General features: G+C 41.5%; 1 protein-coding gene across 1 annotated transcript in view; it reads left to right on the forward strand.

Annotated features, from left to right (window-relative positions):
* The first annotated feature begins 346 nt into the window (after nt 1-346).
* The window catches only part of LOC103178974 (probable L-cysteine desulfhydrase, chloroplastic), a 41,823-nt gene continuing 14,940 nt past the window's right edge, over nt 347-27,229 (forward strand). Inside the window, exons 1-8 of the mRNA XM_042333108.1 lie at nt 347-359; nt 4,402-4,472; nt 9,658-9,777; nt 16,884-16,949; nt 20,454-20,553; nt 20,685-20,801; nt 24,618-24,712; nt 25,641-25,762. Coding sequence (XP_042189042.1) covers nt 347-359; nt 4,402-4,472; nt 9,658-9,777; nt 16,884-16,949; nt 20,454-20,553; nt 20,685-20,801; nt 24,618-24,712; nt 25,641-25,762 — 704 coding nt within the window. The remainder of the gene's footprint in view (nt 360-4,401; nt 4,473-9,657; nt 9,778-16,883; nt 16,950-20,453; nt 20,554-20,684; nt 20,802-24,617; nt 24,713-25,640; nt 25,763-27,229) is intronic.

Raw genomic sequence — 27,229 nt, forward strand, 5'->3', positions numbered from 1 at the left:
TTTACTGCGAACTGTAGAGACTGTGTACAAGTTATATTCAGAAAGGTAATTATTTGATTCTGAAATCAGGCAGCTATTTTCCTGGGGGTGATCTAAAAAATACTGTAGTATGTACATAGCTTTTTTACAAGATCTGCACCATACTTGCTAACAGTTCTGGTTTTATAGAACGCGTCTTGTTTTCACGTATATCAAAAACAATATAAGGGAAGTTAACTTCAGTTACTTTAATGGACCACTGCCATGGAATGTTGCAGGAGTACAATTTTTGGATGTTGCCAACCATGCTTGAGGTAATTTGTTCCCAACAGGCAGTCCATAATTGTCGTAGTCTAAAGCACAAAGAATGCCCCAGAACGGTGAGGCTTGATCTTCATGAATACAAGAGCATGCATGGGGTGGGATGGGTGGGGGGGTGGGGGGGGGTGTTGGTGTGGAGCAGAAATACAGAAACGTTTCAGAAATAACAATTATGATTGACTTATTTGGTAATTAATCCACTGGAAGGATTTTTAAAGTTTGCTAAGCAATGTAAAGTAGGACTTTAGGAATCAGTAAACATTTTACATTCTTGACTTGTTATTTTTCATGGAATTTAAAATCCATGGTCTGGTGAACACACGCTGGTTTTTATTATTGTTATGAAAAGGGTTTATCACATCACATAGTACCTGAACGTCAGCACAAATTCTGTATGTCCAAAAGACTCCTAGTTATTAATGATTAACTCTGAAAATCAGGCATTCCAGCTGTTGGATGTGATAAACTCTTTTTTTTCACAGCCATCTCTAATCTCTATTGAGCTTTTTCTAGATATCTGTACTTGCATACAGCTTGACAGTTCATAACAATAATAAAAACCAGCATGTGTTCACCAGACCACAAACAAGGTTTGCTCGGTGAAAGCTCTTTGGAACATTTGATCTTAATCTTGTAGAATACCCAACCAACTGTCCTCCCGTTACAGTCTCATTCAGTTTTTTAAAACAACTGCACGATTGTGGCTTCTACCATCTTTCCTAGTAACCTGTTATAACCGTTGGTTGGAATTTGGATGTGAGCCTGCATTTTAGCACTCTGAGACACAGCGAGCTCAAGATTTAACTGTACCGCTTCGCTGTCCATATATGTCTTTTACTCAGTATGAAATAGTATTAACCAGGCTGAGATTTCTGTTAGATTCTCGCAGTACTCAGCTCAAGTGGTATAGATGTTGTGAGATTGGAAATCTTGGAGAATAACTGTTATTCCCTCGGAGAATAATAATCCCTATTCCCACCCTCCCTGCCAATCAGTCCATCACGCCCTCCTATCTCACACATTCCCCTGGCAACTGTCCCCTCTGCACCGGCCTTAAAAATGTCCGCTCCCTCTGCAACAAGGCTCTGCCCATCAATGACCACATCATTGATAAAAATATCAACATCATGGCCCTCACTGAAACCTGGATCACCCCAGGTGACACCTTCCCCCTTCACTGAGGTCCCACCACCCGATTATACCTCCCAGCATACTTCACACCATGGCAGTGATGTGGCCCTCATCTCCAGAACCTCACTTGCCCTATCCCCCTACTCCTCCGGCTCATTCCCCTCATTCGAGTACCTTACCCTCTCCCAACCTTCCAATCTTTCCCTCAAAATTCTTCTCATTCACCGCACACCCAAAACCTCCCCACCTTCATCTCTGGTGTCTCCACTCTCCTAGCATCCCTCTGCCTCTGTTCTGAACACCTCCTCATCCTCGGTAACTTCAACCTTCACTTCACTCCCTCCTGCTCTAGCTCCTTGGACTTCTCCTCTCTACTATCCTTTCACAACCTTTCCCCTCGCAACCACTCTGCCACCCATGATCATGGCCACCCACTCGACCTGGTGATTACCTGGGGCCTCAGTGTCTCGGATATCACAATCACAGACAAAGCCATCTCCGATCACCATTTCATCTTTTTTAACTCCTCAATCCCTTTCCCCACTGCCACCAAACCCACCTCCATCTCTTATTGCCCTTGGAAAAAAATCTCTCCACAACTCCCTCTCCATCATTCTCGATGTCCTTGCCCCTCCCATCTTCCGAACTGCCTCCTACTCACGAACCTCACTCTGATACACCAGCCACCTCCGTTCCCTCAAGGGTCAGGTGCAGGCCACTGAACGCACCTGGCTCAAGTCTGACCTCACGGTCCACCGGCAGATCTGGCTGGACCACATCAAAATGTATCACTTCACTCTCGCCTCCGACAAATCATCCTTCTACTCCAAGATAATCTTGGAATCAAAGGACAACCCCAGGCTCCTGTTCTCCACCACCAACCAGTTCCTCCGTCCACCCTCCCACACCTCGCCCATTCTCTCCTCAAGTGCTGACTGTGAGAAAATGCTGAATTTCTTTGTCCAAAATCGGAGGGGATCCATTCAGCTGCCTCCGCCCTCCCAAACGCCACTCCCTCCCTATCTCCCCCCCACACACCGACCCCTATCCATCCCTCTCTTCACATTTTCGAACCTTCTCCCTCCACAAGCTGTAGATCATCCAGAACTCTGAAGCTTGTGTCCTATCCCGCACCAGGCTCCGTGACCCCATCACCCCCACCCTTGCTCCAGCTCCACTGGCTCCCCATCCCTCAGAGGATAGAATTCAAAATCCTCGTCCTCACTGTCAAGGCCCTCCATGGCCTTGCCCCCTCCTACCTCTCTGACCTGCTGACCCCCATCAACTTGTCCGTTTCCTCCACTCAGCAGGCTCTGGCCTGCTCCAGATCTTTTGCCCGACCCGCCCTAACATCAGTGGCTGGGCTTTCAGCCTATCTGCCCCCCTTTGGAACTCAATCCCACAGCCACCCTCCTATCCCCCCTGTGTCTCCTTCACCTTGCTCCCTCTCTTGCCTCCTTCAAGGCACGACTCAAACCCCTCCTTTTTGGCCGTGCCTTATGCTGCCCTCCAAACCCCTCTGACCTACCTCATCCTAACCCTGCCTCCTTGTTCGGGTCCTGATTCCTGACTGTTGAGCAACTTGGGACGTTCTCCGCGCATGAAAGGCGCTTTACAAATATAATTTTGTTATTGTTGCTGTTGGTTATGAAGGTATACTTCCTGTTGTGAAATCACCTTTCACTGTGCTGCCTTGTCCTATCCTGTCTTATTACTTTGGCATAGTTTCTAGGTTTCATTGCTTTGCGACCTCATTGCTTTCCTCTGCTTTGTGTCTCGCCCATTAGAGAGACACATCAGAAACGGTCACAAGCACACAATACTCTAGGTGTGGCTCATCCATTACACTGTAGAGCTTGAATGTGACATCTGGGCATCTCACTTTAATTGGTAAATTAAGCATGTGGCTAGAGTTGTAATATAGTAGTTTAGTTTCGAATAGGGAGAGGGCTGGGATGTCAGGTACCAAAGTTTAATTTATTTCTCTATGCAGCCACTGCTGGTCCTGCCCTTCCATTCCATTAAAATACAATATAAAGCAGATAAAATGTTACAAACTTATGTGATGAGCCTTTTGGGTTTATACAATCTAATGCCACTTTATATTTTAACTTTCAGCATAAGCAAGTCATTACTGTTTATATTTTATATATAAATATTGTAGTTTTGTTGCAACACTAAAACTGTGTTTAAGATTTGTTTTTTTTTCTCTAGATTTAGAGTGCCCAAAAGATGCGACACATTTTAGATTCGCTACAAATGACAGAAATAAAAAAATATATAAATGTTCAAACGTGTAATTACAGATATGTCCAGTACCTAAATATTTATAATACAACGTCTTCAGCTTCTGAGCATGCAGCTCACTGGAAACAAAGATTCTTCCCATTCAGCTCTGCAAGCCAAAGCCCTAGCTCATATAATGGTCTTGGCCAACAAGCAGCGGAAAGCTTCCCAGACATTGCTCTCTCTCGTTGTGCAGTTTTAGGTGATTGAACTCCAGCAGTATACCAATACATACTCTGGCATCCCCAAGTCTTGGCTGTTACCAAGCTAAGCCTAATACTCTCCGGAATCAGGTAAACAAGGTGAACCCTCCAGGGAGTGCATATTCCGTTCCAGACACAAGGGAAATTCCATCTGTAGGTGGCATACATATGTGGAAATCTCAGTTTGGTTTCGAAACTCCTAAGCATGCTGATGGGTTTCCCGCTGTGTTAGAGTTACCAAAAAAATTACAGGTTAACCTGGTATGTGCAAATATGAGTGTCTGATTGACAGTGAAAACTGAATCTATCTAATCAGATGGTCAAAATCAGCTTCCGTTATAATACACAAATGGGTTATTGAATGCAAACAATAGAGCGTACAAATAAATGTGTTTGTAAACTGTGCCAAGTGAAGGGCACTATATGAATGCAAATTGTTATTTTGGTTTCAATAAACAGAATTTTTTATTTTTTGCTCTAGTGACTTCTACTAGAAGAGACTTTGGCTCATTTCATTCATCAAATGTGCAAGAACTTCTTGGAGAAATGAAGGTTTGATTACAGTACTGACATTTTCTTGAAGGTCAACATATTTTATCATAATGATATTTCAGAGGATCAGTAATGATAATAATAATAATAATAATAATAATAATAATAATAATAATAATAGTAATAATAACAATAATAATAATCCTTGCATTTTATATAGCACCTTATCACGTCTTCGAGACATCTCAAAGTGCTTCACAGAATATACTGTAAAGTGAATTGACTGTATATTTTGTGGGAGAATCGTGCAGAACAGTGTCCCACAAACAGTCGTGGATTGAAGTGACCAATTAAATTTTTTTTTAAGGAATTATTACTCCCGGAAAAGCGATCTGCCAATCGGGTCCTACTTACTGCTAGGTAAACAGGAGTGTGGAGGAAGGAAACTTGCCCAACATTTCTCTCTACCGGGAATCGAACCCAGGTCTCTAATTTAGAGATCAGTATCAACAAGAATTTCAAATATGTAGAAGAAATTCCTGTTCGTAAACTAATTTTAAAAATTCAAAGTGGTCTCAGAATGAGCAGTTATTGTAACCTCCAAAACAACAATAACAACAACAAATTGCATTTATATAGGGCCCTCCATGCCGGGTGGTGTGTCAGAGCGCTTAACAATGGCGGAGCCCGAGGTCAAGACAGGGGGAGGGAGAAGGTGACTGTAGGCACAGTCGAAGAGGAAGGTCTTCAGGCGCGACCTGAAGATGGGGAAGGAAGGGATGAGGCGAAGGGGTTGATCGAGGGAGTGTCCAAAGTTTCGGGGTGTAGAGGCTGACGGCATGGTTGCTGATGGTGGAGAGGAGGATTTGGGGGCATGGAGGAGGCTGGACCCAGTAGAATGGAGGCAGCGGGTACTGCTGTGGGGAGAGAGGAGGTTAGAGAGATAGGGGGGTACCAAGGAACGGAGGGATTTAAACAATAAAGTGAGGATCTTCCAGTTGATCCGCTCTGTGGGAGTCAGTGGAGTTTGGCAAGGACTGGAGTAATCGGGGTATGAAGTTTGGTGCGGGTAAGAATGCGGGCGGCGGAGTTTTGAATGAGCTGAATTTTGTGAATAGTGGAGGAGGGGAGACCAGCGAGGAGGGTGTTAGAGTAGTCCAGCTGAGAGGTAACAAAGGCATGGACAAGGGTTTAGGCAGCTTTTGGGGTGAGATATTGTCGGAGATGGGCAATGTGGTGGAGGTGGAAGAAAGCGGTGCTGATCAGGGACCGGATGTGGGGAAGGAAGGATAACTGGGGATCGAACCTGACGCCTAAGTTGCGCAAGGGTTCAAAGAGTTTTAAGGACAGGTCGGGTAGGTTGAGGAGGTCGGAACTGTGGGGCATAAGATGTCGGCGGGAGCCAAACAGTATGGCTTCCATCTTGTTAACGTTTAACTGCAAGAAATTTGTGCTCATCCAGCTCCTGATGCCCAACAGACAAGCTGACAGAACATCAGGGGACTGGTGGTCGCAGCTGAAAGTGGAAAAGTAGAGTTGAGTGTCATCCGCAAACATTTAGAAGTTAACTCCGTGTCTGCGGATGACATCACCGAGAGGGAGCATATAGATAAGGAAGAGAAAGGGACCAAGGATGGATCCTTGGGGTACCCCGCAGGTGACCGGGTGGAAGCGCGAAGAAAAGCCATTTGCAGAAATGTAGTGCTGGCGGTTTGTAAGGTAGAACTCAAACCAAGTGAATGCGGTGCCACTGAGGTGGATGATGGAGGACAGGTGGTGGAGGAGGATGGCGTGATTGACTGTGTCGAACACGGCGGAGAGCTCCAGGAGGAAGAGGATGCAGAGGGAGCCCTGGTCACAGATAGAGAGGATATCATTTGTGAACTTCACGAAGCCTGTCTCTGTACTGTTGGGCAAAAACCGGACTGCAGGGGTTCGAGTAGGGTGTGGAGGGAGAGGTGTGCGCAAAGTTAGTTGGCAACAACGTGTTCCAGAGTTTTGGTAAGGAAGGGCAGGTTTGAGATAGGGCGGTAGTGTCTGAGGTTGGAGGGATTGAGGGTAGGATTTTTAAGGAGGGGGGTGATGACTACGGTTTTGAGAGTGAGTGGGATTAATCCTGAGGAGGGAGACTGGTTAATAGTATCTGCCAGCACTGGACAGAGGAAGGGGAGCTGAGTGATCAGCAGTTGGTGGGAAGGGGATCAAGGCAGCAGGTGGTGGGTTTCATTGTGGCGATGGTGGATAAGAAGGAGGTGGGGGCAAATCAATCAAATGAATGTAGGATGGGGGCCATGGTAGGAGCTGAGGGTGGGGTGGGTGAGGGAGTCGGGATGGGGGTGGTGGTAGGCGACACGGGGCAGAAGGATGAAGCTACCAGTGATGTTGCAAGAGTTCGAAAAGGTCTGGATCGGTGCTTTTGTGTACCAGCTGGATTGGATTGGCTGAATGGTCACTTTCTGAGCTTTTCCTTCTGTGAATCTAGAAATGTCAATGTGAAGACTGTGTACTTGAATGTTTTTTTCCCCAATAGCACATTGCAGGCTCTCATTGATTTCAGTGGGAAAGCCATTGCTTTCTTAGAAGGTCGTGGGTTGAGTCCCCATTCTTTGCTGAATTAGCTGTTTCACCAAGAGCAACAGTTGAGGCGCTACAATTGACTTCAGAGCCTACTGTTATGTTATCATAGTGCCTCATATGCTTCTCTACTTTTTTTGATGAAGTAACGGAGAGAGTGGATGAAGGTAGTGCAGTTGATGTAGTTTATATGGATTTTCAAAAGGTGTTTGATAAAGTGCCAAATAACAGACAGAAAGCAGAGAGTGGTGGTGAATGGTTGTTTTTCTGACTGGAGGGAAGTGTGCAGTGGTGTCCCCCAGAGGTCACTATTGGGACCACTGCTGTTTCCTTACTCCACACACCTAATTATAATCCCTCAAGAAAAAAACAATAATAAATTGGTCATGTCAATCCACAACTGTTTGTGGGACACTGCTGTGCGCAATTTAGCTGCCGCATTTCACCCACAAATATACAGCCAATTCACTTTACCAAGCCAGCCAAGAACCTAGGTGTCTTGTTCGACCCTCAACTGTCTTTTCTCCCCTACATTCAAGCCATGACCTGCTCTGCCTTCCCTCACCTCCGTAACATCACCCGACTCCGCCACTACCTCACCCCTCAGGCCACTGAAACTCTTGTTCATGCCTTCATCACCTCCAGCTCGCCTATGCAAACGCTCTGCTTGTTGGCCTTCCCAACTCCTCCCTCCACAGGCTGCAGATAATCCAGAACTCTGCAGCCCGTGTCCTCTCCCGCACCAAATTCTGTGACCCCATCTCCCCCATTCTCGCCCGAGTCCATTGGCTCCCTATCCTTCAGAGGATCCAGTTCAAAATCCTGGTCCTCACTACAAAGCCCTCCATGGTCTCGTCCCACCCTACCTCTGCGACCTCCTAACCCCCTACCAACCCGCCCGGTCCCTCTGCTCAGCCGGTTCCAGCCTGCTCCACATCCCCCGACCCACCCGCCCCACCATTGGTGGGAGAGCCTTCAGCCACTCTGCCCCAACCTCTGAAACTCCATCCCCCAATCACTCCGCCTCACCCCCTCCTTAGCCTCCATCAAGTCCCACCTCAAAACTCTCCTCTTCGACCATGCCATTGGTCACCCCCCTTCCCCTCCGATCCCTGCTTCACCCTGACCCCAGCTCGGATCTGAAATGTTGTACACTGTCCAACGCCTTGGGACGTCCTCCCGACATGAAAGGCATTATCCAAATATAATCTTGTTGTTGTTGTCTACGGTATATTCTGTGAAGTGCTTTGAGATGTCTAGAAGATGTGAAAAGCGCTATATCAAATTCAAGGATTATTATTATTCCTGCTGTTTTTGATCTATATCAATGACCTGGACTTGTGGAAGCCAATGACAACTTATAAGAGAGGAGTAGATAATTATTTGGGGAGGAGAAGTTTACAGGGCTATGGGGAGAGCGCAGGGGAGTGGGATTGATTTGGATAGTTCTTTTAAAAAAGTCAGCACAGACACTATGGGCCGAATGGCCTTCTTTTGTGCTGTATAATTCTATGATTCTATGATAATGATAATGGTCACTTAATTCTTAAATATATATTGTATGTATAGGTTTACGAACTAAAGCTGCCCAAGTTAATGTGCTTGACCGAACACTGAATAATTGACTCACTGCAGGTTTTTCAGAACGCATAGCTGAACAAATAAGAAAATGTTCCAAAATCAATGCTTAACATCTCAATTCACTTGCTTGTGGTTACAAAAAACAAGCTGTAAAATTGTTTCTAACCCATGCTCTGAATTTGACCAAACTGCTCGTTGTTAGGCAAACTACAGTATATAAATGGATTGTTTTCTTTGATTGTTTTCTAAGCTGAAGTATCAATGGTGCAAACAACATGGCTGTTCCATACACATCTGTACCACACAACAGAGGTTTATAGATTGGGTATAAAATGACAGAAAAATCTTTTGGATATTCTGGTATAAAAATATCTGTACGCAGTTTGTAGACATGATTTGTCACAAAATGTATGTATAACATATCACAAGATAGCCAAATAATTTATTAGGTTAGTCATCTTAGAACTGTAATCACTAATGGTCTTTAGTTTTGATTCTAGAGTTATTGCCTTGGTTGATCATCATGCCATCGGCCACCCCCCTTCCCCTCTCCTCCCTTCCCTCCCCAACCCCAGCTCGGGTCTGAAATGCTGTACTCTGTCCAGCGCCTTGGGACATCCTCCCGACGTGAAAAGCACTATACAAATGTAATCTTGTAGTTGTTGTTGTTGATCGTCAAGGCTAGTTTTCCATGTTGTTATTTTACCTCAAGTGTGCTACATGTTCATGCCTTGTGATCATTCTCATTAAACTTCTTAGTAAGTGAAAATGGTGTAAAGAGTAGTTTCAACTATGCTAAGGAACATGCATAATAATTTTTCGTTCTTGGAGTTCTGAATTCTGAAGCAAATCATGCATTCCTATCAGGCTTCCAGGTAATAGAACTGATAATTTATATCCTTGGATTGACTGCCACTTTATAAAGAATTCACTTGATCTGCATTAGATGATCCATTGCAATAAATATTGATTAACCCCCGCTCAAAGGGCTGAATGGAATATATATACTGTAGTGTATTAATTCAATTCAAGAGGTTTAAATGCATCAATAATAATACAAAAATTGTTTCACGTGAAATCTTCTCATTAGACAGGAAACTATGTTCCTCCTTCATTTCCGTTTGACTTGCCTCAGTTTGGGAATCAGAATGGAAAAAACACCCCATTGTTTGGAAAAGAGATGAGGATAAAACATTTTCTTCTGGAGGAGGTAAGACTTCTTAAAAACTCTGTATTTTGCAAAGATTTAAAAAGGACAAATAATCAATCCTCAATAGATAATCCCTTTGTAATCTGTTGCTATGTTCATTTGTTATTGCTGACAATTAACTTGTACAAATTTGTCGTTTCTGGTGGATAATGTATTTCATCCCCTACCCTCCCTGCCCTCCACCCCTCCTGATCCCAATCCCCAGCTTGGGTGCAAACCCTTGACTGTCCAGCGCATTGGGACATCCTCCTGACGTGAAAGGCGCTATACAAATGTAATTTGTTTTTTTTGTTGTTGTTGTGGAATCAAATCCTAACATTATCCTTCCTATTGCTCTTAAATAAGGTGCCTCCTTATTTAATGTTACTATCCTTTATAACTTTTGGAGTTCTTCCCAATCCACCTTCGTTTTGTTGACCTGCTCCTAAAAAAACTTCTATCCTTCAAACTACTTCTCAATTGCCTCTTTCTCTGCAGTTTCTAAAATTAAGCAAATGGGAGTTAACTATTATTTCCTAATCGGATTCAGCCATGCTTCATTATGCAATATTGTTATAAGCCAGGCATAAGATGAGTGTGACAGCAATTTGGATGCACAATAACTTCCAACCTGCTGGAATTCAACAGCATGGGGGATTTAATGAACAATAGCTCATTAAGGTGTATCAGATTTTCTCAAGTTAATGTCTCTAAAATGAATTCTTGCTGTATCCACTCTGCTAACATTAGTAATAGAGCGAACATAAAAAAGCTCCTTCTTGTGGCTATTTTATATTCACAGTGACCCAGTCCTAATGTAATGTAACCCGCTGTTGCACCAACATACTGTAGCACCTCAATGGATACATTGTTTTAAACTGATTTAGCAATATGATGAAAGATTTAGCAATTCATATCATTAAACAAATAAACCGGTAGTTTATCTGCTAGATTTATCTGGACTTTGACACCATTCAATACATTGTTGCATTACTTTGTGGTTTGTTTACAGTTTGTTTTTGCTGATGCAGAAAATGAGAATTGTATTTCTAGTCCATGTTATGTTGATTTGGTCATTTGCTTTTTATACAAAAAAGCAAATGACCAAATCAACATAACAGACTCGAAATACAATTCAACTGATTTCTCTCCAGTGTGAGTTCAATGATAGTTTTTCATGTGTAACAGAGGACTTTCAATACACAGAACAGTTCAATAAGTTGCTGACACTGACCGTCAAGACTCACTCATGAATTAAGAGCCACTTGGATAAGGTACTGGCAGGTTCTTGTGAAACCGTACCACATCGGAAGAGAAAATTAGTCAAATGCTTCAGGAGAGGGGGAGAAAAGAAAATTAGCAGCAAATGGTTTTTGGGAAAAAATTGTTAAACAGAATATTTTCGAGTTTTCATAAAAAGTGGAATGTTAGGCCCACATTTATTTCAATAAACTAAAATTCAAAGACTTTGTCCCTCCTTATTTGATTAGTGGTTTTAACACCTCTTTCTGCTTAGATTCCCTGATATTGTGTTCTCTGATATTCCTTTGTCCCAACAGGAAAGGCAAAGGTGCAACTTTTAGGCCTCTCACATTCTGCACTAGAAGGAATGCCAAACAAATCACTTACCCTTATCTCTTCAAGTGGAGAATAATGGGAGCAAGTCCTATCACCCTAATGAGGAGTCTGTTATTGCATCAGTTGTACACCTCAGTGTGTTTATGCGTAACTTCATGGATGTTTGCCCTGTTTCATATTTTTTCTCCCAAATCAGTTTTATCGAGTGCTTGTTCTGAGGTTATGTTATAATGGTTTTATAAAGTATTTTTCCTGCAGCATAATGCTCCTTTCGGGTCAATGTTTGAATTTGTTAGTAATACTTTAGGCAGTGATTTCCCCATTTTTACTTATGTTTATGAATTCCCCAGAATGAAAGATATAAGATAGATAAGAGACAATTCTGGTATGCGTGACAGCTTTTCCTGAGGAATAAAACTGTGACGAGTCACTTGGCAGTCAGGCCTTCAGCCTTTCTGGCCCCACCCTATGGAACGCCATCCCACAGAACGCCATCCCACATTCCCTTCGCCTCGCTCCTTCCCTCATCCCCCTGATGGTGCTTTACAAATGTAATATTGTATTGTATTGGACCGTATTCTTGTCAATGGTACCGACAAATACATTTTCCAAACAGTACCTTTTCATTCTTAGAATCTTCTTGGGAATATTGATTTGTTGTTCATTGCCTCTCCTCCAGCATTCATTAGATGTACTAAACAATAGAAGGAATTGCAGAATCACTTACCCTCGGCTTTTCAAATTTGAAATAATAGGAGCAAACCTCACTCTATGGCAGATCCTCATTCCAGACACTAAGTGTCAGGATTAAACATTTCCAGAGCACAGCCAGCAGCAGGGAATATTTCCTTCTTCTCTTTATCCCAATGATGTGATAGCCTTTATCACTAAAAGGCAGCCCTTGTTGCACTGGTGTGACACATTTACCGCACACCATTCTTGAGGCTTTCGTGAGTGATCGGGCTAATTCAGTGTCAAATTAAACCTAGTTGTATGTTGTTGTTCCAGAAACTTGGTTGAATATGTCCCAAGTAATATCGTGTGAGACTTTTCCTCTTTTCTTCATTGATCTTTTGCAGATCTTCTCACCGTGTGCTGTGGGTTCAAACCAATTTATGGGACTTAAGTTTCTTTTATTCAGTCCTTATCAGCCTTGCTCAAATTTAGCCTTGAAGAATTTGATTCACTTTCTTGATTGGACACTTTCAGTGAATCTTATCTAATCACACATATACTGTACTCTTCCACACATAATCATTTTTCTACAATGAAAACAAGCTTAGTAATCTACAACTTAAGAATCACAGAATTATCCTTGTTGCTCTTGAACTCACTGCAATGTGTCAATGTACTTGTGTCAATATGTACAATGTGTCAAAACTCTGCGCAACTTAGGCATCAGGTTATCCTTCATCCCCGGTTATCCTTCCTTCCCCCACATCCGGTCCCTGGCTAGGACTGCTTTCCTCCACCTCCACCACATTGCTCGTGTCCTACAATACCTCACTCTACAAGCTGCTGAAACCCTTGTCCATGCCTTCATCACCTCTCGGCTGGACTACTCTAACGCCCTCTTCACTGGTCTCTCCTCCTCAAATATTCACAAAATTCAATTCAACTCATCCAAGACTCCACTACCGGCATTCTCACATGCACTACAGTCCGCACCCCGATCACACCAGTCCTTGCCAAACTCCACCGGCTCCCTGTCACTGAGTGGATGGACTTCAAGATTCTCACTCTAGTGTTTAAATCCCTTCATTCCTTGGCACCCCCCCAATCTCTCCAATCTCCTCTCTACTCACAGCACTACCCACTGCCTCCGCTCTAGCTATGGCTTCCTCCGTGTTCCTCGAATCTTCCGCTCCATCATCAGCGGCCGTGCCTTCAGCCGTGTCTTCAGCCCCGAAGCTATGGAACTCCCTCCCTCAATCCCTTCGCCTTGCCCCCTCTATCCCCATTTTCAGGTTGCGCCTGAAAACCATCCTCTTTGACTGTGCCTATGGTCACCTTTCCCCTTCATCCTGGCTCAGATTCGGGCTCCACCATTGTTAAACGCTCTGGGATGCCACCCAGTGTGGAGGGCGCTATATAAATGCAAGTTGTTGTTGTTGTACTTATGATGATACAATTCCTTGAATGCTACACAATATTACCAATGAATTACACAGGGTGAAAATAACATGTTTCAATTTCCAATTAGATACTTACAAGATATATTCCAGCTCTTGATTAATTGTATTGCCCACAAATTGAGAGATTTGAATAATTCATTAATTTGCCTTCACCTGTTGCAAATCAAATAACAATACAATATAAAATTACATTTGTATAGTGCATTTCACCTCAGGAGGACGTTCCAAGGTGCTGGACAGTCAGGGATTTGGACCCGAGCCAGGGGACGGGATCAGGGAGGGTGGAAGGCAGGGAGGGTAGGAGAATGGCCAAAGGCTCGGTCGAAAAGGAGGATTTTGAAACACACCTTGCAGGAGGTAAGGGAGGGAGCGAGGTGAATAGAATGCATGGGCATTATCTTGCATATTTCCTGCATTATATTGCACCTGTCCTTCTTTTAGGCCATATCAAATGCAAGGATTATTATTATATACCTTACTTACATAGAATTACATAGAATATACAGCACAGAAACAGGCCATTCGGCCCAACTAGTCATTTATGCTCTACATGAGCCTCCCACTGCCCTTCCTCAACTAAGCCTTCAAGCATAACCTTCTCCTGCATTTTACCTCATGTACTTATCTAGCTTCTCCTTAAATGCATCTATGCTATTCGTCTCAACTACTCCCTATGGTAGCAAGTTCCACATTCCTAACACTCTCTGGGTAAAGAAGTTTCTTCTGACCTCTATTTGATCTACCTATGCCTATTTTATATTTATGGCCCCTAGTTTTGGTCTCCCCCACAAGTGGAAACATCTTCCCTATGTCTACCCTATCAAAACCTTTCATAATGTTGAAGACCTCTATCAGGTCACCCCTCACCCTTCTCTTATCAAGAGAAAAGAGTCCAAGCATGTTCAGCCTTTCCTGATAGGTATAACCTCACAGTTCCAGTATCATCCTTGTAAATCTCCTGTGCACCTTCTCTCTCCAGTGCCTCTATATCCTTTCTCTAATATGGGGACCAGAACTGTACACAGTACAGTATATGTGTGGTCTAACCAAGGCTCAATATAAGTTTAGCATAACTTCCCCTACCCCTCTAGACATGAACCCCAATGCTTGGTTTGCTTCTTTTATGGCCCTACTAAAATGTACCACCTCACACTTATCTATATTGAAATTAATTTGCCAATTAAATGCCCATTCAGCAACTTTATTAATGTCTTGTTGTAATTTGTTGCAGTCCTCCTCAATATTATCTACACTCCTCAATTTGGTGATGTGGAGTCCTGTAGCTCAGTGGTCAGTGGTCAGTGGTCAGAGCACTCGCTTTGCAAGTGAGAGACCTGAGTTCAATTCCAGGCAGGGCGAAACCTTGGGCAAGTTTCCTTACTCCACACAGAGCCTAATAATAATCCCTCCAAAACCAAAAACAATAATAAATTGGTCATTTTCAATCTACGACTGTTTGTGGGACATTGCTGTGCGCAATTAGCTGCCGCGTTCGCCCACAAATATACAGTCAATTCACTTTACAGTGTGTTCTGAGAAGCGCTTTGGGACGTCCTCCCGACGTGAAAAGCGCTATATCAAATGCAAGGATTATTATTATTATTATTATTTATGTCCACAAATTTTGAAATCGTACTTTCGATCCTCGAGTCCAAATTGTTAAAGTAAATTGTGAACAACAATGGTCCCATTCCAATCCTTGTGGAACACCACTTCCCACCCTCTGCCAGTCTGAGTAGCTACAACAACAACAACAACTTGGATTTATATACCCTTTACACCTACTCTCTGTTTTCTTGGATGTTTTCTTGTAGCCAGCTTGTTATCCATTCTGCTACTTTTCCCCTGACTCCACATGCTCTGACCTTATTCATTAGTCTATTATGTAAGACTGTTCCAGACTATCACATCTGCAGGAAATGTCTCTGGCTTGACATGCTCCAGCTCAGAATCATTAAGCTGGACTGTGAGTTAGACACACTCCGATAAATAAGGAAAGGGAAGGAATTTCTGGATAGTTTTATCCAGAACTCAGCCACACTCCAGAGGAAAGAAAGCACAGGTACAGGAATGGGAGGGTGTGATTGTCAGTGAGCAGGGTAGCGGGAACTTAGGAGAGGTAGAGAAGGAGGTCCCACAGACACTGGTCCTGTCCAACAGGTACAATGTACTTGATACCTGTGAGCACAAGGAGAAAGACTGCGGGGAGGTCAACCACAATACAGACCAAGGCACCACGGAGCAGAAGTCTGTCTGGGGAGGGGGAGGAGCAGAATAGAAATGTAGTAGTGATAGGGGATTCAATAGTTAGGGGAATACATAGCATCCTCTGTAGCCACGAACGAGAGTCCCAAAGGGTGTGTTGCCTACCTGGGCCAGAGTAAGGGACATCTGGAGGCGCCTGGGGAGGAATTTGGAAAGGGAGGGGGCAGATCCAGTTGTCATGATCCATGTTGGGACAAACGACCTACGTAAGAACAGGGAGGAGGTCCTGCAGAGGGAGTTTCAGAAGTTAGGAGCTAAGTTAATAACAACAGCAACAACAAAATTACATTTATAAAGCGCCTTTCATCTCGGGAGTACCTCCAGTTAAAAGACAGGACCATGGGGGTGATAATCTCTGGATATTATTCCGCTCAATAAATAGTGTCTGTCGAACCAAATGTAAAATTATTATTAATAAAATTGGTCACTTCAATCCACAACGGTTTGTGGGACAACGGTCCTGTGCACAATGGCTGCTGCATTTGCCCACAAATATACAGTCTATTCAGTTTACAGTATATTCTGTGAAGCCCTTTGAGACATTTAGAAGACGTGAAAAGTGTTATATCAAATGCAAGGATTATTATTATTATTATTATGTAAGTATTAACCATTCTGCTTACTGATAGTCTGTTGTTGGGTTATTTTATTTACAATCAATCTCAATGTACAGAGCCTTTTGAAGAAAGTACAATTTGCATTCAAAATTTTACAAAGTTGCTTGCAAATTACTAACCAAAATAGGAAGAATGGTATTTAAATAGGGGAAATTACAATCCTTCGCCTGACTGTTTTGATGGTTGACCTGCTTTTATTTTTATTCCAGCTAAATGAATAATTGCTTTTAGGAATGGAAATGACTGACATGGTATCTGTATGGGTGAACAGGTCATTGTGATATAGTTGATGTGTGTGAGAAGATAAACCCATGTGTAAGTTGGGAGTAGTTAGATGGTTAGATGAAGACAATCATACAGTATTTTTAAAAAATGGTAGATTATTGTTGTGAAATTGTCTGTCTTCCTTTTCCAAGTGTACAATCCTGCAGAGGTTTTTTTTAAATAAGGAAAATCAAATTAACGCACCGAAAAAAATAAAATGTGAGTTTAAACTTTAATTTTTCTAAATAGCAGTTTCTATTTGATGCAGGAAACAATCTTCATTAATCACGGTGCTTTTGGCAGTAGCTTGAAAGATGCTCTGGAAGTTGCACAGGTGAGATGTGAGTGATATTAATCTCTTTGTTTTTTTTCAAAATCATCACGCAGTTTTGGTTCAGAAAATAATACGTATTTGGCATTCCAAAAAGGCATTCATGAGAATTGCATTGAGTAAATCAGACAACCTGGCAGTGAGAGAATTGTGATTTGGTTAAGACCATGCCTTATGAAGGAATTACGTTACAGAATGTGGTGATTAGGTCAATTGAACCTCCTCCATTGGAGATATCTACTCTAATCCCAATTGCCTGCGCAAAGAAATTCTTCGTGATTTCACTCTTAAATGGCCTGGTTCTAATTTTAAGACTATTCCCCCTTGTTTTGGATTGGCCAACCAGAGGAAATAGCTTCTCTGTATCCATCGTATCAAATCCCTTTATCATCTTAAATACCTCAATCAAATCACCCCTCAACCTTCTAAAATCAAAGGAATATAATCCAAGTTTACGCAACCTTTCCTCGTAATTTAACCCTTTTAGGCCTGGTAATATTCTGGTGAACCTGCGCTTCACCCCCTCCAAGGCCAATATATCTTTCCTAAGGTGTGGTGCCCAAAACTGAACGCAATACTGCAGATGGGCTCTATAAAGCTGAAGCATCATTTCTTCCCCTTTGTATTCCAGGCCCCTTGAGGGAAAGGCCAATATTCCATTCACCTTTTTGATTACATTTTGCACCTGGGAACGAGTTTTTAGTGATTTGTGGATATGGACACCCAAATCTTTTGGCTCCTCCACAGTTCTTAATTTCTCCCCATTAAGAAAATGCTCTGCTTTATCTTTTTTCGGTCCATAGTGATGACCTCACACTTCCCTACATTGAACTCTATCTGCCACAGCTTTGCCCATTCACTTAATCTGTCTAAGTCTTTTTGTAACTTTTTATTCCCATCTACACAATTTACTGATTCTCCTAGATTAGTGTTGTCTGCAAACTTGGATATAAAACTTTCTATTCCTTTATCCAAGTCATTTATATATATATATATATGGCGAACAGCTGGGGTCCCAGTACAGACCCCTGGGGGACACCAATTGCCACATCCCGCCAATCAGAGAACGTTCCCTTTATCCCTACTCTCTGTTTCCTGTCTTCCAATCACTTACCAAACCAAGTCACAAGGTTACCTCCGACTCCACGTGCTTCCATTTTTGCTGATAACCTTTTGTGTGGAATCTTATCAAATGCCTTCTGAAAGTCCATATAAACGACATACAAGGACACTCTTCATCTTTATCCACCATTTTAGAGACCTCCTCAAAAAATTGAAGTAGATTAGTCAGACAAGACCTACCCTTCACAATCCCATGCTGGCTCTCTTTGACTAGCTCATACGTGTCCAAATGTTTAGTCACTCTGTCCCTGGTGAAGGATTCCAGTATTTTCTCTACAATTGGCGTTAAGCTGACAGTTCTGTAGTTTCCTGGTTTCTCTCTCCCTCCCTTCTTAATAAAGGGGTGACATTCTGAATTTTTCAATCTAAGGGCACAATTCCCAAATCTAATGAGCTTTGGAAAATTATGACGAATGCATCTGCAATTTCCTCTCCTATTTCCTTTAACACCCTGGGGTGGAAACTATCAGGTCCTGGAGATTTGTCTATTTTGAGTCTCATTATTTTCTCCATTAACATATTTTTATTTATATTAATTTTATTAAGCATTTCCCTTTGACTTATTTTTAGGATCGTGTACGTCTGTTTGTCTGCATCCTCTACTGTAAAAACAGTAGCGAAGTATTTATTTAACAAGTCAGTCGTTTGTTTATTTTCCGTTATAGTCTCACCTACATCTGTCTTTAACGGTCTTACATTTCCCTTGACCATTTTGTTTCTTTTAATATATTTATAAAAGCTTTTACTAGTGGTTTTAATATCCCTTGCAAGCTTTATTTCATATTCCCTTTTTGCTCATCTTATTACTTTCTTTGTATCCCTAAGTTGCCTTTTGGGGTTCTCCCAGTCCTCTGCATTCCCACTTTTTCTTGCATTTGTAAAAGCCTTTTCTTTTAGCTTGATACAGTCTCTAACCTCTTTTGTCCACCATGGTTGCTTAACTACACGATTGGAGCTTTGTATTTTATGGGTATGTACTTGTTCTGTATTGTATCAAATAATACTTTTGAATACTTCCCATTGTTCATCTGCAGGTTTACCCACTAACAGTTCAGCCCAGTTTACTGTGGTCAATATATTTCTCATCCCATCGAAGTTTGCCTTACTTAAATTTAAAACCTTGGTTTGGGACTCTCCCTTCTCCCTCTCAAATCTAATGTCAAATTCAATCATATTATGATCACTATCTGCAAGATGTTCCTTTTCTGTCAGATTGTTAACTCGTTATGGCTTATTACTCAACTCCAAATCCAGTATGGCTTGTTCCCTTGTTGGTTCTAAAACATGTTGTTCCAAAAAACTGTCCTGAATACATTCTAGAAACTCGTTGCCTTTACTACCCAAGGTGTCCTGCTTCTCCCAGTCGATGTGAAAATTAAAATCTCCCATTATAACTACATTGTTTTTGCTACATGCTTCCCTCATCTGCGTATTTTTACATTTCCCCACTACATCACAACTCTCTGGAGGTCTATAGACTACTCCCAACAGAGTCTTTCCTCCTTTGCTGTTCCTTAATTCTACCCACAGTGTTTCCACTACCTGATCGCCCTTACTGAAATCTTTCCTTTCTATTGCTGTAATAGTGTCTTTTATCAATATTGCTACTCCTCCTCCTTTCCCAATGTCCCTGTCTTTTCTAAACATCTTGTAGCCTGGAATATTTAGTTTCCAGTCCAGCCCATCTTATAACCAGGTCTCCATAATGGCTACCGGTCTGTAAACTACAACTCTATCTGCTGCACCATTGGGATTTCTCCCTTTGAGACATTTTAATATTTTTGAATCTACAAAAATGCAGGTTCTTTCATTTAAAATCAATGCCAATTTTAACCCTGTGAGAGGTCAATTATGCTGAGTGAAGTTGTGGTCTCCAGTTAAATTGTAAATAATAGGAGGAAAACAGAGACAACGGTATATAATGTGAGGCAGAGATTTGTTTAAACTGACTTTGAAGGCCTAGAACGTTGAGCTATCATTAGTAGTAGTAAAGAGAGGGATTTCTGATGATAAAATCTGTGAGAGTAAGAGAGAGAGAGAGCATTGAAATGAAGAGAAATAATCTGAGACAGATGGCAGGATTGAGACGAACAGGGCAATATTCAGATAAGAAACCTGTATGGCGGGTTGTAAAGTAGTGAAAACCAGCACTAACAACAGTGCAAACTCACAGATAACAGGACTAGTTCTTCCAGTGAAATTGCTCCTCAAATATTCAAATTGTACATTTCATTGCTTTCAAAGAAAGGCCTCTGGTATAGAAAGGCCTTGAAGGTATCTAGACTAGTGCTCGGCCTATGTCATTGAGAAATACTGCTCTGAATCACCAGACATGATATCACTTTTTTGTTTGCTTTAAATAATCAAAATTTTTAACTGTTACAGAAATGGCAGGTGTATATTGAACGACAGCCACTACGGTTTTATGACAGAGAACTGCTTCCTCATCTGGTCTTTGTCACCAAACGATTAGCTAAGTTTGTAGGTATGAATTATTACATTTTTCTTTTCTCTCTCTCTCTCACGGATAAAACCTAGTTCTTTGCCAGTCTGACGTCATCACTACAATTTCACTCAACATTGTACATTGTGATTGATATTTATGCTGTCTTGCAGGATGCTCCCCCACTGATTTAGTCCTGGTATCTAATGTTACCATGGCAATGAACTGTGTGGTACGAAGTCTGGATTTGAAGAAGGGAGACACTGTATTCATGCTCAGTGTGACTTATGGTATGTTTCATGGTATGAATTGATGATGAACATTGATCGTTATCTAAAAATTATCTTTTTAAAATAAAACAAATGAAATAAATAAAACTACTTGTAAACTTCACTTTCAGCAATAGCTGATGGGAAATTTCAGTGGGAACTCAAATTTCTCTGCAAAGTATTTATGTTTAGTTTCTTTAAGTGTATTTTCTCAGTGCACTGGTACATTTTAAACTTGAACTTTTCACAGTGAGAATTGAACTCTAGCTCAACAACAGAGTTCTTTTCTAATGTTGTTTATTATGAAGTAATAAACAACAAATATACAGTCAATTCACTTTACAGTATATTCTGTGAAGTGCTTTGAGACGTCTCAAAGATGTGATAAGGCCCTATATCAAATGCAAGGATTATTATTTAGCTATGTGGTGGAGGGAATATCACAAGATCAGCTCAAATAATTAAGAATCATTGTCCCATTTCATTTAATCTTTACCGAATACCATATTCCCATCTCCCATTGCAGCCCCAAGCTGTTTCTGAAATGCGTTCAGTGTTCACCCTTTGTGGTGAACCTTTCCATCTAATAATTACCCTTGGTATAAAGAAAAAAAGCCAATCATTATAAAGTGACGGTTGGGGTCCATAAAATACCAGCCAGTGCTATAATGGTGCATATCACCAGACAACATTTTCACATTCATTGTGCAAATGTGCAGAAAGATGATGAGCTCCATCGATCCGGCAAAATAATGGCATGGACAGGAGGAAGTCAAAATGGCTGACTTTTGAGTCAGCAGGTTGTTACTGATGTTACTTCCTGTTGCACACACAGTCTTGATGACTGAATAGTGTACTACTGTTCCTCTGTCCACTAAACTTTTTGTTACTATTAGATGGTAAGATTTCGTGGAATGTTTTTTAAATTAATTTGAACATATTAACAATTTGATATCAGTGGACTGCATGTTTTATGAACTTGAATTGGGCTCTCTTTCTAAGTGGTGAAGCCTTTACTAGACTTTAACAAAGTGATAGATGCTAATAAATATATTAATATGTAGGCTTATGGTAACCTACATATTAGTGGAGGTATTGCTTTTGTGACACAGGGACTATGACAACAATTTGCATTTTTATATTGTGCCCTTCACATAGGATAATGTCCCGGAGAGCTGTACAATTGCAAGGGGTCACCAAGCAAAGGGGGAGGGGAGGTGACTGTAGGAATGGTCAAGGAAGTATAATACAATACAAAATTACATTTGTATAGCCCTTTCTTTCTTTTAGAAAGAGGTGGATGTCCCAAGGCGCTGAACAATCATGGATTTGGACCCGAGCTAGGGAGGGGGGTTGGGGTAAGGGAGGGTGGAGGGTAGGAGGGTGGCCAAGGCACGGTCGAAGAGGAGGGTCTTGAGACGTGCCTTGAAGAAGGCAGGGGACAGGGCAAGGCAAAGGAAATGGGGGATGGAGTTCCAAAGGGTGGGGGCTGAGAGGCTGAAGGCCCGACTGCAATTGGTGGGGTGGGCCAGGCAATAGACGTGGAGCAGGCAGAGTCTCCTGAGTGGAGGGAGCGGACAGGTTGATAAGGATTGGCAGGTCACAGAGGTAGGAAGAGACAAATCCATGGAGGACCTTGAGGGTGAGGATGAGGATTTTGAACTCTATCCTCTGTGTGATGGGGAACCAGTGGAGTCGGCTGAGGGTAGGGGTGATGGGGTCACGGAGCCTGATGTGGAAGGGGATACAAGCTGCAGAAATCTGGATGATCTACAGCTTGTGGAAGGAGGAGTTGGGGAGGCCAACACACAAGGAGTTTCCATAGTTGAGCCTGGATGTGATGAATGGGTGAATGAGCGGTTCGGCCACCTGAGGAGTGAAACAGTGGTGGAGTTGAGCAATGTTACAGAGGTAGGGAAGGCAGGGCGGGTTATGCTGCAAATGTGGGGTAGAAAGGATAGTTGAGGGTCAAACAAGACCCCAAGGTTCCGGACTGGCTTAGTACGGTGGAGTGTGTAACCATGGATGGTGATGCTGTCAGCGCCTGAGGTGAGGAGGCGCTGATGGGAGCCAATCAGGAGGCACTTGGTCTTGTTAAAGTTCAGCTGTAGAAAGTTGGCTCTCATCCAGGACTTGATGTCCGACAGACATTCTGTCCACACAGCAGTGGTCCTGGGTGGAGGCAGAGAGGTAGAGTTGGGTGTCATCCGCATACATGTGGAAGTTGACCCCATGTCTGCCGATGATGTAACCAAGAAGGAGCATATAGATGTTAAAGAGGAGGGGACCAAGGACAGAGCCCTAAGGAACGCCACACGAGACGGTGCGGGGACTAGAGGAGAAACAATTTGTGGAGATGAAGTGGAGACGGTGTGAAAGGTAGGATCTGAACCATTCAAAGATAGAACCATGAAGGTTGAAGTGAGAGGAGAGGCGATGGGTGAGGATAGAGTGGTCAACTGTATCAAAGGCAGCAGAGAGGTCAAGGAGGACGAGGAGGCAGAGGGAGCCTTGGTCACAGATGGACAGAGTGTCATTTGGCACTTTGACCAGGCTGTTTCTGTGCTGTGGGCACAAGTAAATCTTGAGGTAAGATTTAACAGCAGGTAAAGAGGGGGCAAGGTAGAGGGATAGAGGCAAAGAATTCCAGAGTTGAGGGGCATAGTAACTGAACACTCAGCCACCATTGTTGGAATAGTCAATCAAATCTATTAAACCAAATATCTATTTAACAGCAATAAATTTAAATATTTCAAAGGGAGGACTAAATACAAGAGAAAAAATACCACAAATCATTCAAAGCTTGTAATCATCCTGTTACTGAAATGAATTTCTTGATGCAGTGATTTAGGACCTAAAGCAGGGCAAAAGTAGTTCATATCTCCCACTGATTTCATGCTGCCCCCTGAAGAAAAGAGGCAAAACTCCCTTCTTAAATATGTACAGTTCTCTTTGACCCCTTGATCCTGCCAAACAAATCTTCAAAGCAGATGGTTGATACTGCTTTTGAACTGTTAAATGCAACTCTGCCTCGAGTAGCCTTGTTATAAGTGTGGTGTTCTTGAAATGATGCTACATCTGATATGCAAAAATACAGAGGATGTTCTAAAACTCATTAACAAGAGTTACATATATAGTATCGAGGTGCTGGGTTCTGAGATCTTTAATCACAGATTCCAGACTTTCTGATCATACAAACTGTGATTTAAATTCTCTTTTTCACACTTACTTCATATCCGAGTAACGCTTATAATAACATTTGTGAATGCCTGTATACATCTCTTTTCAAGGCTGAAAAACTCTGTATTATCCAGTAGTTTTTCATAGGATGACCCTTGAGCACTGTGCAATGAGCTGCATTGCTCTCTGCATTGCACCTGGTGAGCAGCATTGTATTCAGTACTCCAGGTGCAACCTCACTAGAACACTGTAGTTTTAGCATGACCTGTGGGGATTTGAACTCAACTAATTTGGCAATGTTAGCACAATATCCTGTTCACTTCGTTTATAACTGTCTCACTCTGTTATGATAGCAAAGAAGGAGGCAATTCAGCCCATCATATCTGTGCTGCTGCTAGCTCCTCTGCTAGCTGTTACTCTGATCCTATCTTGCTGATTTTTCTCCATACCCTTTAATATTTTTTTCTTAAGCTATCAAATTCATTTTCAAATGCTGCTATGGACTAAAACTCTTTTTGTCTGATGATAATATTTAATTCATAAGGGAGTGTAAATTTATTACATCTTAGGTGGAAAATTAATGCTTCAGTTAAATGCAAATATAGATAGTTGGTTTGGCCTATTAAATATTTTAATAAATAGTTTTATGCTCCTCAGGTGCTGTGAAGAAACTTCTTAAACAGGTTTGTGAAGAACGAGGGGCTAAATTGCAAGAAGAAAATCTGGAGTTTCCACTACTAGGACCAAGCCAGGTGCTGTAGTCAGAGAAACTTTATGCCGTTTAACTCCCATCTTAATTTGGCAGCAGGTATTCCAGGTTTCCCTTGCACTGAATTAGAGGCACCATGCTTTTAATGTACATTTGCAATGGGAGAGTAAAGAGACAAGTGAGAACATGGCTGTTGTTCAGACGGATTCTATTAACATTGATGTAATGTTGCATTTGGAAGACAAGAGGAGCTTTTTAGGCTCAATCTTTGAGTGTGTCAGAAAATAGAGTGCATTAAAGATTTTCCTTCATTTACATGTGTTGTGCCTTAATTTGTAAGCAAACATGACAAGTAATTTGCTCATAATAATGTCCTGCAAAAGGCCACAAAGTAAAAGATCAATTTCTTGGAGGTTTGTTGGCTGGGAGAGCAGGAGATATTCCCTTCTCTTATAGAAATAGATTCATTTGAATTGTTTATGCTATCATTTGGATTAGGGAGGAATATTGACCAGGTTACATTATTATTACATTTAAATTACTTTATTATTACCATATTATTTACTACCCTTTGAAAGGATACAGTTACAATCTTCTCAAGTTTCAAGGTGACCGCAACACATGATGTGTAACTTTGGGTAACATTTTGTGCACTGAGCCAACTTCCCAACTTTCTCTTGTTGCAGAGCCACTCCACAGTGGTCCAGAAGTTCAAACCTTTGTTAAAGTAAAGCAAACAACAATGTTGTACATTTGTAATTACACAAATGGTTCATTGCCATTTATGTACTGGCCAATGCTTGCATAGAGGTAGTTTCAAGGGAAACTGAGCTCCCCCAAAGCCAGCCTTGTGGTTGCTCATCCTGCTCAAATAACCAGGCAAACTGTATTAACATATGCTATGTTAACTTCAGGAAATTTGCCTTTACCAGGGAGGATAAATGATATGATTGATGTTTTCTCTTTCTTAGATTATCACCAAAGTGAAGGAATGTTTGCAGCCAGGGACAAAGTTAGCTGTGTTTGACCACATTCCAAGTAATGCTCCGTTTATAAATCCATTACCAGAAATCATCGACATTTGCCACCAAAGGTAATGTGCAGAACAATCTGATTGAATTGTTTGGGGGCAGTTTGAGGATTATGAGGCAGAGATATTCATTGCATTCTTCACCCTTCATAGAAATGATTTAGATTCGTATGATGGAGATGAAATGAATAAAACAATCCAGTGATGTCCAGAGATAGAAATGCAAATCGGAAAAAAATTACCAAACAAAAAATACTTTTGTGTCTGTAAATTGTACATATGATAATGTATTCCTCTGTTCTGATTTGTTTACAGATATTAACTAATATGAAAGCAAGAGCTTCAGTATACTAAATAAAGCTGATTGATTGCACGACCTTCTCTGTAAAAACAGTTAAGCCTAATTACCAAAAAGTCTGTTTCTTTTAAGATATTATTTTTCTGCTTTCTTTAGCTGAGTGAAACATATTAAATGATAAACTTTTGGAGTTTTTTTTACATTAACATGAACAAGATGCTGATGAAAATATAATTTGATTAGCAATTTGTGTATTATAATCTCCATTTAACTCCCCAATTCTATTTTTAGCATTTGCCAGGCCTCTTACATCACAGACCCTCTTCCAAAGGAAGTATAAAATGATTTAGCTCACATACACTATAGCTTTAAATGCCAATCTGTGAGAGCCTGTACAGCAGGAGACACAATTAACAATGAAATTAAAAACATTGAGTGGGTATTGGCTAAATACAGTTATTTTAATCAATACTCATTATGAGTTGCTCCCCTTAAGATCGCATACTGTAAGTTCACATACATATGGTTCCATTTGGTTTTCTAACTGAGAAGTAAAAAATAAAATCACCAAAGCAAAATGATTTTGACCATAGCCCGCCCTATACCTACTGGTCAAGAGACAAATGTTTAGACTATTGAGTTGATCAGTTAACCCAATATGCTTTCCTGCTGAGACAGAACAGTAACCTCTTAGTTCAATCACTTTCAAGACTCAGGAAAAACTCTCCACTTGATAAAATTCTTTGATTGTAATGAACAGTAGAATTACACTTTTGTTTCGTGGTACAGACTGTGAGGACACAATTTAATCTCTTACTCCGTTCCCAATCAGAATAACGTCAGATAGTAAATTGTTAGGTTTAGGTCACAGTATTTTCCTCCAGGACTGACGTAAAAATACGAAATCAATCAATGTTGAAAAATAAATTGAGCAGATGTGTCCTTCATTAAAGCGAAGGCCCAATTTTAAAAAGTGTGGGCTATGCCAAAGTTTTGTTCTGAAATATTGAAGCAGACATATAAAATGTTAGTTAGATATACAATTATCTGTGTAAATTATAATTCATCATTCTATATTAATCCACAGAGTAGTATTTTTTCAAAACACAATTATGTTATATTTTTCCTAAAATAAAAAATGTCATGTCGCTATCTACCTGGAGTTCAGTGGTTAGAGCCCTCGCCTTGCAGAGAGAGCTGGGTATGATTCTTGAAGGGCGAAACCTTGGGCA

The sequence above is a fragment of the Callorhinchus milii genome, unplaced genomic scaffold (genome assembly GCF_018977255.1).
Source record: "Callorhinchus milii isolate IMCB2004 unplaced genomic scaffold, IMCB_Cmil_1.0 Scaffold3, whole genome shotgun sequence".
Lineage (NCBI taxonomy): Eukaryota > Metazoa > Chordata > Chondrichthyes > Chimaeriformes > Callorhinchidae > Callorhinchus > Callorhinchus milii.